The 19924-nt window shown below is 37.4% G+C and overlaps 1 protein-coding gene across 1 annotated transcript in view; it reads left to right on the top strand.

Moving 5' to 3' along the window:
• Window positions 1-19924, top strand: part of LOC148948584 (kinesin-like protein KIF28) — a 288269-nt gene that overhangs the window by 91338 nt on the left and 177007 nt on the right. The window contains exons 8-9 of the mRNA XM_089094971.1: window positions 12339-12540; window positions 19583-19643. Of these exons, the coding sequence (XP_088951097.1) occupies window positions 12339-12540; window positions 19583-19643 (263 nt within the window). The remainder of the gene's footprint in view (window positions 1-12338; window positions 12541-19582; window positions 19644-19924) is intronic.

Genomic DNA, 19924 nt, shown 5'->3' with positions numbered 1-19924 from the left:
AAAAAAATAAGTTTCACGAGGAGAACAATCAATGGAGAAATTTCACGAAGAGACAAATCAATATTTAACAAGTTTCACGAAAAATAAATCAGTAAGCAACAATTTCCATGAACAAAATCAGTTTCACGAGGAGAAAACTCAGTGCACAAAAAGTTCCACGAACAAAAATCAGCACGCAACAATTTCCACGAACAAAAATAACAAAATAAGTTTCACGATGAGAAAAATCAATTTTCAAATGTCACGAAAATCAAAGAACAATCAACATGCAACATGTTTCACGAACCAAAATCAACATTCAACAAGTTCCATATACAAAAATCAGCAGGCAACAAGTTCCATGAACAAAATCAGTTTCACGAGGAGTAGAATCAATGTCAGAGTTTCACGAAGAGAAAAATAAACATGAGGAAAGTTTCTACGAACCAAAATCAGTGCTGATTAGGTTCTACGATCATAAATCATAACACAAGAAGATCTTTGAACAAAATTAGTTTCATAAGGAGAAAAAAAATCCATGTAGAAGTAAATGCAACATGTTTTACGAACCAAAGTATGCATACAACAACTTTCACGAACAATGATCAGCATGCAACAAGTTCCATGAACAAAATCTGTTCCTGGAGGATAAAAAAAAACAATATTCAATTTTCACGAAGTGAAAAAACAAGATGTAACAAGTTTCACGAGCAAAATCATTGCAAAACAAATTCCACGAACAAAACCAGTTTCAAAATGAGAAAAATCAACATTTAAAACATTCATGAACAAAAATCAGCAAGCGACAACTTCCACGAACAAAATTCAGCTTTCAACAATTTCCATGAACAAAATCAGTTTTACGAGGAGAAAAATCAATATAAAAGATTCACAAAGAGAAAAATCAACATGCAACAAGTTTCACGACGAAAAATCAGCATGCAACAAATTCCGCGAAGAAAAACCAGAACACTATAAGTTCCCTGAACAAAATCACTTTAAAGAGGAGAGAAAAGCAATTAATGTACAAGTTTCACGAAGAGCAAAAAAAATATGTAACAAGTTTCACGAACAAAAAATCGGCACGTAATGCGTTCCATGAACAAAAATCAGCACGCAACGAGTTCATTGAACAAAATCAATTTCACAAGGAGAAATATCAATGTTCAACTTTAACGAAGAAAAAAACAACATGCAAGAAGTTTCATAGGCAGCGTGCTAGTGCTGCCTAAATAAAGAACGATGTGGGCACAATGTGTTTTTTTTGTTCTCCATACCCGGGTAGTTCGTTTCGAAAGAGCAATCGTAGAAACTTCGAAAAGGGTTCATTCGATTAGAAATTGCAGTGGCTAGTGCCCTTTTTAATAGTCGAAAGTGACTGGAGGGCAACTAGGCACCCCCTCCCACGCCCAGCATTCCCCAATCAAAAAACCATCCCATCAAAATTTTGAGATAGTCATTTTGTTCATTGTAGTTGATTTTCAGATAGATAATATGTTTTTGAGGAGGACACTCCCCCACAACCCTCAGGGCAAGGGTTTTAAGTTATGTCCTGGGGGCATATATGGTTTTTATAGAGGGCGTTGTCGTAGAAACTTCAAAAGAGGCTCATTCGATTGGAAATTCAATGGGCTAGTACCCTTTTTAATAGTCGAAATTGATTGGAGGGCAACTAGCCCCCACACGCCCATCATTCCCCCAAACACATGTAATCAAAAGTTTTGAGATAGACATTTTGTTCAGCGTAGTTGATTTCCAGATAGAAAACATATTTTTGAGGAGGACACTCCCCACACAACCCTCAAGGCAATGATTATAAGTTATGCCCTGGGGGCATATAAGGTTTTTATGGAAGTCTTTGTCGTAAAAACTTGAAAAAGGGCTCATTCGATTTGAAATTCAAAGGGCTAGGGCCCTTTTTAATAGTCGAAAGTGATTTGAGGGCAACTAGCCCCCCTGACCTCACCTGACATAAACCAGAGACGACACACGCACAGAGACGACACACACATAGAGACGACAAACACACAGAGACGACACACACATACAGGCGACAAACACACAGAGACGACAAACACACAGAGACGACAAACACACAAAGACGACACACACAGAGATGACATGCACACAGAGACAACACACACACAGAGACGACACACACAGAGACGTCACACACACACAGAAGACACACACACAGAGACGACACACACACAGAGACGACAAACACACAAAGACGACACACACAGAGACGACACACACACAGACCATAAACACACAGAGACGATACACACACAGAGATGAAACACACATAGAGATGACACACATAGAGATAATGCACATAGATACACATAGAGATAAGGTTTTTACTGTCGTAGAAACTTGAAAAAGGGTTTATTCAATTTGAAATTCAAAGGGCTAGTACCCTTTTTAATAGTCGAAAGTGATTTGAGGGCCACTAACCCCCTCTCACGCCCACCTTTTCCTGAGATACTTCTCCACAACCCTCAGTGCAAGGATTATTAGCTATTCCCTGGGGGCATATAAGGTTTTTATTGAAATCTTTGTCGTAGAAACTTGAAAAAGGGCTCATTCAATTGGAAATTCAAAGGACTAGTACCCTTTTTAATAGTCGGAAGTGATTTGAGGGCAACTACCCCCGCCCCCTCTTATGCCCACCTTTTCTCCAAACACATTCAATCAAAAATTTTTAGATAACCATTTTATTCAACGTTGTTGAAAGTTTTGGAACTTTGGTCTTTAAGGAAGACAACCCCTTCCCCCACATCCCTCAGGGCAAGGGTTATAAGTTACGCCCTGGGGGGCAAATAAAGCTTTTATTGAAAGCGTAGTCGTAGAAACTTCAAAATGGCTCATTCAATTGGATATTGAAAGGGCTAGTGCCTTTTTTAATAATTGAAAGTGATTGGATAGCGACTAAAGCCCCTCTCACGCCCACCATTTTCCCAAACACATCCAATCAAATTTTGAGATATCCATGTTGTTCAACCTAGTTGAAAGTTCTGGAAATAAGATATTTTAGGATGATTACCCCCTCAGAGCCCTCAGTGCAAGGGTTGTAAGTTATGCCCTGGGGCATTAAAGTTTATATCGAAAGTTGTTATAGAAATTTTAAAAAGGTCTCATTTGATTGGAAATCGAAATTGCCCGTTTTAATAGTTGAAAGTGAGTGGAGAGTAATTAACCCCCCTCTTACAACCACTATTTCCCCAAAAACAGTCAATCAAAGTTTAGAGATAGCCATTTTGTTCAACACAGTTGAAAGTTCTGGAAATTATGTATTTAAGGATGACAAACCCCCGAGAGGGCAAAGTTTTTAGTTTATGCCCGGGGGGCATATAAGGATCGTATTGAAATCTTTGTCGTAGAAACTTGAAAAGGGGCTCATTCGATTTGAAATTCAAAGGGCTAGTACCATTTTTAATAGTCGAAAGTGATTTGAGGGCACCTAGCCCCGCCCCCCTCTCACACCCACCGATTCTCCAAACACATCCAATCAAAATTTTTAGATAACCCTTTTATTCAAAGAAGTTGAAAGATTCGAAAATTTGGCCCATATGGGTGACAACCCCTCCCCCCAGAGCCCTCAGGGCAAGGGTCTTAAGCAATGCCCTGGGGGCATATTCGGTTTTTAAATGCCGTGTTTTTGTAATGGATTCTACAGGGCTAACTCAATTCGAAATTGTTAAGGAGGGTGCCTTTTTTATTTATCGAAAGAGCTTAGAGTCTAACTAACGCCCCTGTTATACCCAGCATATCCCCCGAAACATCCGATCCACGTTTTGAGATAGTCATTTTGTTCCAAACTGTCAAAAGTTCTGAAAATTAGGTATTTTATGAAGATAACCCCCTCGGAGCCGACAGTGCAAGGGTTGTTAGTTATGCCCTGGGGGCATTAAAGTCTATATCGCAAGTTGTTATAGAAGTTTCAAAAAGGTCTCATTTGATTGGAAATTGAAATTGCCCTTTTTAATAGTGAAAAGTAAATGGGGAGTAATCGACCCCCCTCTTACAACCATCATTTCCCCAAACACATTCAATCAAAGTTTAGAGATAGCCATTTTGTTCAACATAGTTGAAAGTTTGGGAAATTATGTATTTAAGTATGACAAACCCCCAAGAGCCCCAAGGGTAAAGGTTGTAGTTTATGCCCTGGGAGCATATAAAATTTTATATATAGAGTTGTCGTAAAACTTCAAAAGGGGCTCATTCAATTCAAAATTGAGAGGTCTAGTGCCCTTTGTAATAATCGAAAGTTATTGGAGCGTAACTAAACTTCCTCTCACGCCCACCATTCTTCCAAACACATCCAATCACAATTTTCAGAAAGTCATTTTATTCAACGTAGTAGACAGTTCTGGAAATTAGATCTTTAAGAATGACTCAAGGGTAAGGGTTGTAATTCATGCCCTGGGGGCATATAAGGTGTTTATAGAAAGCGTTATCGTTTCCAAAAGTGCTCATTCGATTAAAAATCGAAAGGTCTAGTTCCCTTTTTCATAGTCGAAAGTGATTGGAAGGGTTGAAATTTTTATAGTAAAGATGGATGTGGGTATAATGTATTATTTTTTGTGGTTGTTGTTGTTTAGACCAGAGCACTGTGTATTGAAGGAGTTGTCGTGGGAACTTCGAAAAGGGCTCATTCGATTGAAAATAGAAAGGGCTGATGCCCTTTTTATTAGTCGAAAGTGATTGGAGGGTAACTAGCCCTCTTCCACTTCCACCCTCCCATTTGCCCATTATGTTAAAAAACTAAATGTTACCTTAAGATTATATCAAAATGCACTGTGATAGTGCTAATTCCCAATAAGGCATCTCAGCAGTATCCCAAGAACGACTGAGCGTATTATGTTCAAACTTTCGGGGTTACTTCTGCTCTTAAAATTTAACCAAATCAAAATAGCGTAAGTTTGTCCAAGCTATCAAAAAAAGTAAACAGTTTTTTTTACGAATGGTATCAATTTTTCCATTTTAGGTCAACTAGAGGAGGTATGAAACTGAATTAAACAGTACTATTTGTGTCCAGATTTTTAAAAGGGTGTATAATGTTAAAAATTGGTGAAAAATTTTCTCCAGCATACAAATAGCCGGCCAAACTATAAAGTCTTAAAAAACGAAAAGATTTAAACTATTATTTTCTTTTTCCCCGAAAAGACTGTGTCAATATAAAACGAACAGAAATTAATTAAAAAAACTTTTTCTACAGAATAAGTTTTTCATGAATGTGCATTGTCAGTTTAATATAAATATACTGACATGTAGTAATCAAAATGTTAATATTATTTGATTTATTAAAGTTAAAAAAGTAAAAAGATTTATATTTTTTCAGTAAAGTGAAAATTTTTCTCTGGTCTTGGGAAAGCATAGTGCTTTTGCGCCCAACTTATGTTAATTTCTGCTCGTTTCGTGTTTGAATCGGTTATTTATTGTAATTTCTGTTCGTTTTGGGTTTCATTTATTTATCGATGCTGATTTATGGCAGTTTCACGCTTGGTAGATTACTTGTTTTTATTTTTGCTCTTTTTTAGTTTAATGGAGTTCTTTACTTTTCTTTGAAAAACTTATTTTGTAGAAAAAGTTTTTTTAATTAAGCACGAACAAAAATCAGAACGCTACTAGTGCCACGAATAAAAATCAGCACGTGACAAGTTCCATAAACAAGATAAGTTTCACGATGAGAAAAATCAATTTACAAGTTTCAAGAAGAGAAAAATCATCACGCAACAAGTTCCAGAAACAAAAATCCGCATGCAAAAAGTTCCATGAACAGAATCAGTTTCATGTGGTTAAAAATCAATGAACAATTTTCACAAAGAGAAAAATCAACATGTAACAAGTTTCGCGAACAAAAATCAGAACACACAATAAGTTTCACTGACAAAAACAAATCAGCACGCAACAAGTATCATGAAGAAAATCAGTTTCACGAGGAGAAAAATCAATGTACAAGTTTCACGAAGAAAAAAATCAACCTGCAAGAAGTTTCACGAACAAAGATCAGCATGCAACAAGTTACACGAATAAAAATCAGCACGCAACAAGTTCTATGATTAAATAAGTTTCACAATGGTGATAATTGGTATGCACGTTTTACGAAGGGAAAAAGTAATGTACAGGTTTCATGAAGAAAGAAATGAAAATGTAACAAATTTGACGAAGAAAACTCAGCATGCAACTAGTTCCACGAACAAAATTCAATACGCAACAAGTTCTATGAACAAATCCAAAACTTAAACTCATGTTCTGCTTTAGGTAACCGTGCTGGTTCCAGGCACGACTAAACGGCAGGCTGTTATATATTGATTTTCAATGGCATTTGTCTTCTAACGAAGGCTGTTGTCCCAGTGAAGCAACAGGATGATTTGACTCGCAGTTTATCTTATAAGAGATCTATTGGGTAACGAGAGACCCCAAAATTTAAATGTATGCGCAAGGTGTTTTTCAAAAGCTTCACGGGGTCAAGAAAGTACATTTTGCCACGTGAAGCTGGTTCAAAATTACCTTCTCTAGACGGTTGGCCGAAAAGAACAATCTTCGGCAATCTGTCATCCTTCATCCGCACAACGTGTCCTAGCCACTCAACCTTTCTTTCATTATAGCACTAGAGAGCGGTATTGAACCATATTTTTCTTATTGCCTATATTTTGAAATACGGTTAGTCAGCCGGGTACCCAGAACAATCCTTAAGCAGTTTCTCTGGAAAAAAATCTAGCAAATCTTCATCCGCTTTTCGGAGCGCCCATGCTTCAAAGCCATATTTGACCACTGTCATCACTGTAGATTCTAATACTCTAATCTTGGTTTCCAGACTTATCTTCTTATTCTTCCAAACTTTTTTTAACTGTGAAAAAACACCCTGAGCCTTGGCTATTTTACTTTTAACATCTTCACTGCTCCCACCATCTTTACTAATAATACTACTAAGGTAAGTGATGCTGCCCCCCTGATAAATATTTTAATTACCCATCTTCACCTTTTAATCTTCACATATTCCTAGCCTTAGTGACTTAGTCTTCTTAACAATAATTTTCAAACCTATTCTAGCACCATGAACTAGCAAAACCTCTAAAACTTCATTCATTTGCTAACACTTTACTCTAGGATGCTTAAATTATCAGCATAATCTAAGTCCCGGAGACTTTTCCCTCCCAATTTGATTCCGTGGTCTCCCATTGCCTTTCCTGTGCTCCTTAAGACAAAGTCCATCAAAAAATTCATATAAAGTGGGATAGAACACAACCCTGCTTAACTCCTGATTTAATACAGAACCAGCTGTTAACCTCATTTCCTGCCTTAACCGCAGCAGTGTTATTCTCGTACATAGCACTAATCATTTTATTGTATTTGTCTGGTATACCATACAAGGATAATACCTTTAATAAAGTTCTTCTATCAACAGAATCGAACGCTTGCCTATAATCTATAAAACTGAGGACCAAAGTTGCTTGAAAACTCAGGCACTGTTCAATTATTAAACTAAGAGTAAAAATTTGGTCGACACATTCTCTGCCTTTTCTAAAAACCTCTGCCTGTTCTTCTCTTAAAACTTTGTCTTCGGCCTCTCTCAGTCTAAAAAGTATTATATTATTGAGTATTTTACTACCTACAGTGACCAGCCTAATGTTTCGATAATTACCAAACTCACTTTTATCACCTTTCTTATAGGTGATAGGATATATATATACATATATATATATATATATATATATATATATATATATATATATATATATATATATATATATATATATATATATATATATATATATATATATATATATATATATATATATATATATATATATATATATATATAAAACTTCTTTTTTTTTCCAACGATTGATCTAGTCCAGGTTTTTGATTTTCTAAGATATGGAAGGCATTGACGACCACCTTTATTTCTTTTAATTGTTCATGTGGTGGGACAAAAACTTCTTCTTTTGCCTTGGCTTGTCTTTTGTCGATAAAATAAAAGTTCAAAATAGGGATAAAATCCTTTTTAATAGACAGTTTATAATAAATTTCACAAAAAATACCAGATATTTCGGTCACATATACAGTGACCGTCATCAGTAGTAAAACGCAGTGTGGTCTCCGAAATTGTCTTGTCTTTTGTCATTATGAAAGACGTATCACCGAACCTTTTGTTTCTGTTAATTGTTCAGGAGGTGGGACAAGAAATTATTTTTCTTCCAACGATTTATCCAGTCCATATTTTGATTTTCAAAAGTATTGTAGGTATTGATGACCTTATCCATGTCAAAATACAAAACGCAATCAGCATCACTATCATTTTCAATTTGTTTTGGTTCGTTACACTTCGGCTTATCTTTCGTCAATATGAAACACGTATCGCCGAACCTCCGTTTTTTTTTAACAAAGGTATGGGGCAGGCGGCAGGCTTCCATATGTAGTTTCCCACTGTCGCTGGTCTTCTAAACGCAGACAGTTTGAGCCTTTTCTTCATGTCATGACTTCCATATGGATCTTAAAATAGAAGTGGTGCCTTTGTAAAATTACATTTTTTTATTGGACTTTTAGTTTTTGCCGCGGCTTGTTTTTTGTCATTATGAAAGAGATATCACCAAACCTTTGTTTCTTTAAGTTCTTCATGTGGTGGGACAAAAACTTCTTTTTCTTCAAACGATTGATCTAGTCCAGATTTTTGAGTTTTACAAGGTATGGAAGTCATTGACGACCACCTTTGTTACAACCCGGCTTATCTTTCGTCATTATTAAATACATATCGCCAAACCTTTTTTTAAACGAAGATATGGTAGGCATTGATGACCTTGTCCATGTCAAAATCCAAAACCCAATGATAATCGCTATTATTTTCAATTTTGACACGTTTTGATTCTCGCTGTCCAGGTTGATTTTTATTTACTTGCTGCTCTTCATTTTCATTTTTGACTCTCTCACTTGCTCGGTGTCGTATGTCTTCTAAATATGTGTGTCTATGCCCTTCATTTTCATTTTTAACACGCTCTAATTTTGCTTTTCGCATATCTTCTAACCGCCCGTGTCTTTGCTCTTCATTTTCCTTTTTGATACATTTTTGGATTTTTATTACTATAGACAATTTAGCATTGGCCTTCGCTTTAGTTGTCCGTATTGGTGCTGTTGCAATTGATGGTCCAGGTTGTTAAATTTTACATCTCGTCACGTTTGATAGTTCAGGTGTTGGTTCCAAGGAATCATCATTTATAGTAACTGCAATTCCAAATTTTCGTTTTATGGGCCTTTCAAGAGACATTATATTATATAAATAATTGTTGAGTTGGAAACTCAACAATCTTATTTATGCTATGCATGAAATCATATTAGAAAATACTTATATGATGCCATATATGACGTTATTACTGCGAGATTTTAACGCCCAGGATGGTAGAAATAGGGATAGATGGTATCCCAGCCTAGGTAAATTTGGTGTAGGAAATGAAAACAGTAATGGATACAGACTTTTGCAATTTTGCAGGTATAACATATCTAATTATAACCAATACGGTGTTTGGTCATAAAATGGCTCATAAGTTAACATGGTATTCACGTGATTGTAAGACAGCAAACCTTATTGATTATGTTATAGTAAACCGAAGACTGGGAGGATCAATACAAGATACTAGGGTATATAGGAGTGATGTTATTGATGTTAAAAATTAAGGTCACCATCTAGTAGTGTCTAAGGTTAATTAAAAGCTGAAATTTCGAAAGTGTAACTACCTCCCGGGATGTTGTGATGTTGGTACGCTCCAGGATGAGAAGTTGAGAGAAACTTTTGAGGAACAGATGAATACTAAACTTGAGAGTTTAAAATTTGATAATGTGGAAGATGGTTGGAATAATTTTAGAATAATAATTTGTGAAGTTGCTGAAGGTGTATTAGGGAAGAAAGCTAGAACTGCAGCTAAGAATATTAGTGAAAAAGCTTTATGCTTAATAGAAAGGAGGAAGGACTTCTACAAGAATTATCTGAGTGATAGATCGTATGAAAACAAAAGAAATGTAAAGAAAGTGGAGAAAGCATTAAAATATGAATTAAGGAGGTGTGAAGTAGAGGCCATGGATAAAATTGTCGAGGACCTGGAAGGTGTAGCTAGACGGCATAATAGTAAAATATTGTACTGGCACGTTAACAAATTGAGAGGGAGTAGTCAATCCAGACTTGGCACAGTTAAAGATAGGAATGGGGTCGCAATTAGCGATAAGGAAAAAACTAAAGAGAGATGGGCCGAACATTTTGAGAATTTGCATAACCGAGATAGAGTTGCAGGAAAAAATATAGAGGAAAATGAAAAAGTTTGTGATACCTTGGATGTGAAGGAAGATTTGTTTTGTGAGGAGGAATTAGCAACAGTACTAAAAGGATTAAAGAATAATAAGGCTCCAGGTGCTGATAGGGTGGTAAACGAGATTCTTAAAAATGGTGGCTCTGAGGTTATAAATAAGTTACTGAAGACTATGAATATGATTTTTGAAAAAGGGAAGTACCTAATGATTTTAGGAAAACCTTAATAAGAAAGGTGATAAAAGTGAGTGTGGTAATTATCGACGCATTAGTCTGGTCTCTGTAGGTAGTAAATTACTTAGTAGTATGATACTTTTTAGACTGAGAGATGCCGTAGACAAAGTTTTAAGAGAAGAGCAGTGCGGTTTTAGAAAAGGTAGAGGATGTGTCGACCAAATTTTCACTCTTAGGCTAATAATTGAGAAGTGCCTGAGTTTTCAAAAACCTTTGGTCCTCAGTTTTTCAGATTATGAGCAAGCGTTCGATTCTGTTGATAGAAGAGCTTTAGTAAAGGTTATATCCTTGTATGGTATACCAGACAAATACATTAAAGTGATTAGTGCTATATACGAGAATAACACTGCTCTGGTTAAGGTAGGAAATGAGTTTAGAAGCTGGTTTCGTATTAAATCAGGAGTTAAGCACGGTTGTGTTCTATCCCCCTTTGTATGGATTATTTTGATGGACTTTGTTTTAAGGAGCACAGGAAAGGAATGGGAGACCACGGAACCAAATGGGGAGGAAAAAGTCTCCTGGACTTGAATTATGCTGATGATTTAAGCATCCTAGATGAAAGTGTGAGCAAAATGAATGAAGTTTAAGAGGTTTTGCGATTTCAGGGTGCTAGAATTGGTTTGAAAATTAATGTTACGAAGACTAAGTCACTAAGGCTAGGAATAAGTGAAGATGAAAAGAAGACGTTGGATACTGAAAAGATTGATCAGGTGGACAGCTTCACTTACCTTGGGAGCATTATTAGTAAAGATCGTGGGAGCAGTGAAGATGTTAAATATAGAATAGCCAAGGCTCAGGGAGTCTTTTCACAGTTAAAAAAAAGTCTGGAAGAATAGGAAGATAAGCCTGCAAACCAATATTAGAATATTGGAAGCTACAATGATGACAGTGGTCAAATACGTCTCTGAAGCATGAACGCTCCGAAAAGCGGATGAAGATTTGCTAGATGTTTTCCAGAGAAATTGCTTAAGGATTGTTCTGGGTACCCGGCTGACTGACCGTATTTCAAACAATAGGCTATACCAAAAATGTAGTTCAATACTGCTCTCTAGGGCTGTAATGAAAGAAAGGTTGAGGTGGCTAGGGCACATTGTGCGGATGAAGGATGACAGATTGCCGAAGATTGTTCTTTTCGGCCAACCATCTAGGGCTAAACAGAAAGCAGGTCGTCCCCGTCTGGGGTTGAAGGACGTCATAAAGAAAGATTTAAAGGAAATTGGAACTTCGTGGGCGGGTGTAAAAAGGGAGGCTTTGAATAGATTGGGGTGGAGGAGGAGCGTGCGTAGTTGAGTTGGCCTCAGGTGGCTTGGTGCTGCGGTGACTTGTTAGTAGTAGTAGTATATGATGTCATAAGAAATGCTTATATATGGCAATAACATAGTACATGACGTCATTTGCAAAAACAAAAAATTAAATCTCCTAACGATTTTTCTTAGACTTCTGACCTATATAGATCGTGTTTTTGTGCGAGAATATCCCAAGATACCAGTTATCGAGAAAAAATATGGAGCCGTTTTTAGAACCCGCCTCTCTGTATACTGTTGTTTAAGTTGTCCTTTGTCTAATTTGTTGATTCAATAAAGTTTAAGTTCAAGTTCTTAGCAATTTATGTCTGTGTTAAGCTTGAATGGATTGTTCTTCTTATTTTCTGTTTGTTATATGCGTAATTTGTTCAATATCATTAGCTTAAGTTTGACTAGCTATGCGGCACATTCTGTTTGTTATTAGACATAAAACTACTGCTAATAAAAGCTACAATCTACAATCCAACTTATCATCAGTTATCTTACTTTATACAAATTCTTCTCCCATTTTCTAGCGAAAGAGTAGGCTCGGCAGGTTCCAGTGCTGAAAGGCTAAAAGAAGGAGCCAATATTAACCAGTCACTGGCATGTCTTGGGAAATGTATTCACGCTCTAGCTGAATCTGCTCAGGGAAAACAAGTCAAAGTTCCTTTTCGAGAGTCATCCTTGACTAAACTTTTGATGAATGCTCTTGGAGGGAATAGTCGCACAGTTATGGTGAGTGATCGAACTCTCTGGCCCGAAATACACTAGGCGTTCAAGTGTTTGTTCTACCAAGCAATTATTAATTTTTATTGAGTTTTTTGCCCTTGTTCCTCTAACGCTTACACACTGGGTGGTAAATATTCTACAGAAGCAATATCAGTCGATCAGGAATATGACCTAACAATCAATTTTAATTAGTAATTAATACTAATCAATGAATAAACAATGAGAAAAATCCTTTAGTTGTGTCTGGGATACAAAAGATAGGTCAAATTTAATTGATCTTAACCTTCTTTGCAAAAACTCCTTTTGTAATTTAAACGGAGACAAGGCATTTATTTAATGAAGCAGGAGGTGTATGGAGCAAGCTGGAATCTTTCTGCTGCCTCTGACTTTGTTTTTCAATTGATGTAATTATTGAGGTAATTTGGATTTTCAAAGCAATTACCTGTCAAGCAGGTGCAAGTTAAGGACTAATAACTCATAAGACTAATAGTTCATTAAACAAAGCCTTTGTTTGTATTTTTCAGGGGAAATAATAGAAAAACGGCATAAATTTATCCCCCTTCATCTAAGCAATTCATTGTATAACCCCCGAAATACGTATGAATTTATTACACGTACATACATTGGAGCAGGGGGGAAGCAGTTAAACTAGAAGCTATTCTGAACACCAATAGATAGGAATTTTCTTAATGTAACTGAATCCAATTTTGTTTAAATAGTATTTGGTTTAGGGCACGTAAATAAGATTAAGACTTTTTTATTTAGGATAACTATGCTTGGATTTGATTAGGGTCAAAGGCAGGGACTAATAATAATTTATTACAAACCCGCTATAAAAAAGAAGCATGAAGAAGCGGAGCAAAACAAAAGAAAAGAGAAAATAAAAACGAACACAAATCAACCGAACATAATAATCTACTAAATACAAACAAATCACACTTCAACTATCAAGCAAGAAAGTCGCTGGGAAATCAAATAATAGTGCCCTGTGTTTCACGAGAGCTTGTTTTTCAAAATTCGGCATGAACTCAACAGGATCAGGTATATGATACTTTTCTAGCAGACCAGTGTTACGGAGGTAAAGTGGCAGACCAAGCAGAAACTTTAAATATTTGCAAAAGCCTGAACGGATTCGCAACATATCCGAATTCGATAGCCAATGCCAAACAGGTGAGATATAGTGAGCAAAGGGAAGAGCGACGGCACGATACAACCTAGCAAGGATATGCTTATTAAATTTAAACTTCAGGGCTGCAAGTTTAGCATACCCAGACCGAAAACCCGACAGAACCTGGTCAACAAACAGAGCACGCGAGCTTCTGAGGTCGCTTCCATATGTGATACCTAGGTACTTCAACTTGCGGCTTGGAAGTACTACTTGCCCTGCAACGGTAACACGGGTAGCCTCGCGACGGGCAACTTCAGACGGCGCACGCGGGGGTTCAAATACAAGAAATTCTGTTTTAGCAGGGTTAATAACCAGACCAATATTAGTATAACCTCGACTTAGGAGATCGATATTAGCTTGAAGGTTACAAAGCGATGTGCTCACCAGTAATATGTCGTCTGCGTAGCACAGTAGGCTCACATCCATACATTCAGTGTTAAAACCACCGTTAATCTTTTTTGTTACCGACGAGGTTAGTGAATTGAAGAGTACAGGGCTTAAAACCGACCCTTGACGCAGTCCCCGGTGAAGCTTAATCGGTTTCGACAGGAGTTCACTACTCAACTTAACACGGATAAGGCTACTCGAATACCAGTGCCATAGGACGGCCGCTACATGTGGGTTCACACCTTGGTGCAGCAGGTTCAAAATTAACTTTGAATGAATTACCGAATCGAACGCCGCGGACACATCTACTGCACAAATTAAAAGAGTCCGTGATTGATTCTGAGCTTTCGATACTATACGCGTAAGAAGGCGATGTGCAAATGCACAACCGAGGTGGCGACGGAACCCGAATTGTCGATTGTCAATTTTACACTTTCGTAACAGCTCAGGTAACAGAAGTCTCTCTAACACTTTTCTTAATGTACTAGAAACTGTTATAGGCCTATAGCTAGAGCAGAGGTTACGATTTTTTCCCTTCTTCAAGACGTTAGTCACAATACCTAGGGCAAACGACCTAGGGACTGCACCAGAATCAAGGCACATTTGATATAGCAGCGTCAAGTGCTCAATGAGCAGAGGTGAGCCACAGCGGAGGTGTTCAGTCACAATTCCGTCGTGCCCGGGAGCCTTGCCCTTTCTCAGCTGCTTAATAACCTGGAGCACTTCGCCTATTGAGACGGTAAAATAGTTCCGTTGAATCAAGAGGGACGCAAAAGCTCGTGAGAGCTCACTATCACTTTCGGTTGTTAGTTGGGCATGTTTAATCCCAAAAACTTCACTATAATGTTTTACCCACTGCTCCTCAGGTATGTTACTAGCAGGGTTTGTCACTGGTTTAGACTGTCTAAAAGACTTCCACATATATACAGGATTATTTGCTGCTTCTTGGGAAGCAAGTTCGGCTTCGGCAGCTTTAAGATCACTTACAGACTTATTATAAGTTTTTTTCGTGTTGCGGAACTGCTCAAACACTACACCTGACCTAGGCCTCTCGCAATCGCGCCATAAGCTCAGCCAAAACTTAGCACGAGCTTTGGCTTGCCTTACTTTCGGAGAGCGACTCCAGCCAGGCTTGCTGATTCCAGGTTTAAAACGGCGAGTGGGTACAGAAGCCTGCTCAGCCGTTTTCATTGCATGTATAATCTCAGTACAATAAATGTCTAGTGCTACCAAATCACTCGAGCCATGCATCAAGAGCTGAAAGGGAACTTTTATCTTTCCGAGAATCTCATCACATGTCTGTTTATACTGGTCGGCGTTTATTTTATTCCACTCAGTCTTGGTAGCATAAATTTGGGGCTTATTCGGCCTACACGAGAAGAAGTTAGCCTTAAAGCACAAGCCAAGGTGATCACTTACTGTGTGCTCAGAGTCCACGGTGACTGGAGCACCTAGAGAGAAGTTACATAGCACATGGTCAATGTTTGTCGTTGAACCGGACTTATGGATGTACGTATATGTGTCAGTCTTTTCACAGAGATCATACCCAGCTGGGATTACTGAGAAGAAGATTTCGGAGAGCTTATTTGATGGGTTCGTTAAGTCGCACTGAAAGTCACCGCAGACTAGTACTCTTCGATTGCCCAGCCTAATAAGTAAGCGCGAGAGGCGGCCACAAGCTTCCGAGAACCGTTTTTCGGAAGAGAGGGTGTTTAGGTTTGTTGGTAGATAAACCGTGATCAGAACAAAACCCCCGGGGCCAGGAAAATCTACAGCGAGGAAGAACTCACACGATTCCAGCTTTTGACATTCAAGCGAACTGTCCGTTATGATAGCAGTGCCCCCACTAGGTCGACCACGGACTGAGGACCTTTTTGCTTCATGCATGAACACAGTTTTTTGATTCAACTGTTCGAAAAGACCAAAATTTTCGGAGGTGAGTAAATGTTCTTGTAAGCACACAACATTAAATTGACGGCATAGTTCTTTAACGTAGTCTAGTTTGACTGAATTGTGCCCATAGATATTTCGGCAGATGATGGAGAGAGAAGTCATTTCGTTGTAGTGGGCTTTTTCATAGCATTTCTAACTAGTGGGCATCTCATGCTGTATGAGGGGTGGGTGTTGTGGCCTTCTGGGCATAGAGCACATTTAACTGTGGTGGACGTGCATGGGGACGTCCGTGATGCGACGTGGGCACCGGCGCACTTAGAGCACTTCGGAGCGTTGCTGCAGGCACTAGAGAGGTGCTCGAAAGATTGACAGTTAAAACATCTCTTGGGGAGCTCTTTATAGGCCTCAACCCGGACGTGGGTGTAGTCTACAAATATTCCGCGTTTAATTGTCTGATCTCGCGCGAACGAGTCTTTAAATACAAGTTTCACTGTGCCAGAGGTGCCGAACCGGTGGACTTCCGTAACTTCGGAGTTCGCAGCAATAATTTCTTCCTCTGTGGTTGCCGGAGGAACGAATCTTGCCACCGCTAAAAACTTTGGTTTCCGGTAAGAAACCTTGACATCACGGACATTATCTTTCAACATGTCTGCGAGGATTTGAGCTGAATCCGCCGTATCGAGAAAGGCAACTAACCCACCTTTTCGTTGAGTGATCTGGCGAATATGTCCTTTTCCACCGTTCTTTTCGATAAAGTCCTTCTGTTTGGCACATGATTCAAGGCTTTCCGCCGGCACATTCGCTATCACTACAGGATTCTCAAGTCTTTCTGGTTTCGGTAGCGGGGGCCAGACAGTAGGGCCTGACGGAAGGTAGAACTTACACTGATCGATTAGTCCCTCTATTTTCTCTGTGCACTCGTTAACTCTAATTGAAAGAGAAGTCAGCACATCTTGCGGTATTCTAGGCACTTCGCCAATTTTCCAGATAGTAAATCTATAGGTGAAATTGGCTGAGTTTTCTGCATTAGTTTTCTAATTAGGGCCCAACTTCTAGACACTTTGAACTTTCTTGAAATTCTGGCACCTCCTGATCAAATTATCCAGTGTTTTTCTTTTACAATTGCCCTCTCCCTTCCCAGGGGAACAAATTCATTTATGAATTCTAATTTAGTTTTTCTTTATAATATATTCCCTGCAAACATACTATCATCAGCAGTCATCAGCGGTAAAAACAAAACAACCGCCGAGTATGTAGGCATGCATTTACCTCTACCAGGTCACCATTTTGTCAGAGGCGTTTAAATAAACGATCGTTTATTTTTGTTCCTTTATTTCAGTAATAATGGACGGCTGCATTGCTGCCGTCGTCGTTTGTTTTACTGTTGTCTTTTTTTTTTTTTTTTTTTTTTTTTTTTTTTTTTTTTTTTACCACAAAATATTGTAAGTCGCAGTGCTATTCAATACACATATAAGAAACGCTCGGTAAAAAAAAAAGTTCGCTAAAAAACGCCAAGTCTGTTTGGGACGCCTATCTGTTACAAGAATAATTATTCATCAGAAACAAATGATACTGTTAGAAAAGATGCTTGTCCGCTAAATAATAATGGTTGAAACATCCCTGTTGAATTTTTTTAGGGACTTCGAAATATTATTTAATCAATTATTCATCCCCTACCAAAATTGTAGAAAATTTCCAATTTTTCTAAAATGTATGCGTTCTTATCTGTTGTTTTTTGTCTGTTTTTTTTTTATTTATCTGACAAATAAATTTCCACAGAAAGAAAAGTATATTGTGCGAAATATCTGAATACCAGAAAAAATCTGATTGTAATTTCGAATGTGGTATTCTACAGTAGCCTACCATATAAGAGACCTTTTACTAAACTCTTAAATTTTGCTCAATTAGGTCCAAAATATTGAGACGTAAAAGAAAAAGAAAAAATTGTTCGTTTGAATAGCTGAGAATAGGGAAAAATGTGTTTTAACTATTGAGCCTAGAATATGAAACTATGGAAATAATCTCGTTTAAATGCCGTTATTAAGCTAAATTGGATTTATTGCAGTCGTATTGCTTTATATTTATTTTAAGTAAATGAAATTTTTTGTGTTAAAGATTGCTAATATATAAAAAGCATACTTGATTTCACAGCATTTTTACAATTTTCACCCAATTTTTCTAAAGAATAAGCTCATCAATATCTCAGTATTGTTTTTTCATAGTACAACAAAATAACTCATTCAAGATATAATCGTTGTAACTACAAGTATTGTATCATCACCGGTTTTTCCCGAAAATAACTGAATTAAATTATGAAAAAATATAAACGTTTCATTGTTCCAATATGAAGAAACATGTAATTGTGTTCATTACAGATGTCAAATTGTTTGGAGAATGTCTTGTTGAAAGTATGTTTTAAGAACCAAACATATTCTAAGTTAAGATATACCTAGAGAAGTCCTACTTAGGTTAGGACAAGCACAAGGGACGTTTAACCATCTCAGACGTGTTTGGAAATTTTAAAATACTCTTTGAGGCAAAAGCTACGACTGTTCCAAAGGAATGTTCTGTCAGTACTGCTTTACGGATCTGAGACCTGGCACCTCAATCAGCAACAAGAGAAAAAATACAATCATTTGGAAACACATGCCTCAGAAGAATCCTAAATACAAACTGGACCCAGAGGATAAGAAATGACACCATCAGGCAACAAGTTCAGCTGCCTTTAATAACAGACGTTATCCGTCAACGTAGTTGGGATTATCTTCGGCATGTCATCAGGATGAGCAAAAATCGCCTGCCAAACTCCATCCTCAACCATAAGGATCAAGAAGACGAGGCTGTCCTAGAAACACCCAGAGATGTTGACACAGAAGAGACTTTTCAAATGTACATGCGTTCCTAAAGCCCAAAAGGGAAACCATACTAGCTTCAACACACCTCTGAGATGACTGAAACTTTTTGTGGATTCCCTAGGTGCCTCTGGAGGCACAAGAGGAACTAGGGTAAGGTAAGTATTGAAATCAACCGCCTACTGCGACCCTGTTTATAATTCAGGTGATCAAGCCCTTTTAAGTGGAAAATAAAATCTGCCTATTTTTCTACGATATATTGGCTCACCTTTTTTTTCTAACGTCACTCAAATTGCTTCCCCTTAGTAAATTGTATGATTTACTTATGTTCTTATACTGTTTTTTTTGGGGGGCTGGCTTTGGATGGCTAGTTTTATGTGAAACATTATTCTGGCTTATCGTACTTCCACTTCCATTGCCAGATTTTATTTTAACTGTCTAGAATACAAATAATTCTGTAAACATTGATGTAAATAATTCCGTAATTTTTATCATTCAATTGAACAATTTTTGTACAATTTTGTGCACGCTTAAAATTTATTCAATTCCGGAAGAGCTCCGTTTTAGTTCCATGCAAAACTGAAAAGTTTCTTCAGAATCATAAGTATAACCTATAGTACTACGTTGCTTATTTTCTCATCCTTTTGCTCAACAGGAAAAAGTATTGCTCCTATTTTGGTACGTTTTCCCCGTGATTTTGATCACCATTACCTTCATTAACAAAGTAAATATTGTATTCTTGATTTAGATTGCCACCATAAGTCCGTCCGACTTCAACTACGAAGAGACTCTGTCTACCTTACGCTATGGTAATTTCTTTTTCTTTGTCTTCGAGTATTTTTTTTAGTGCCTTTTCTATTATTTTTAGAATCTTAGATGGCTGAAATATCATCCTGAGTAGAAAAGAAATATTAAAGCAGCTTATATTTCATCGATTAAATCATTTGCACAATATTATTCGAGCCTTTTTCACTAACAAATAAAATTTCACATAGCCAGATTTTTTTAGAATTTCTTTGGTTTCAATTTTTTATAGCTAAGAATAAAAATCTTCTGTATCAGAAGCATCAACTTTCTTGTAAATAATTTT

The sequence above is a fragment of the Artemia sp. Qi Xiang Cuo genome, chromosome 9 (genome assembly GCF_049724085.1).
Source record: "Artemia sp. Qi Xiang Cuo chromosome 9, ASM4972408v1, whole genome shotgun sequence".
In the NCBI taxonomy this organism is placed as follows: Eukaryota; Metazoa; Arthropoda; class Branchiopoda; order Anostraca; family Artemiidae; genus Artemia; species Artemia sp. Qi Xiang Cuo.
Note: the sequence above shows the minus strand (reverse complement) of the source record. Positions and strands in the feature narration are given on the sequence as shown.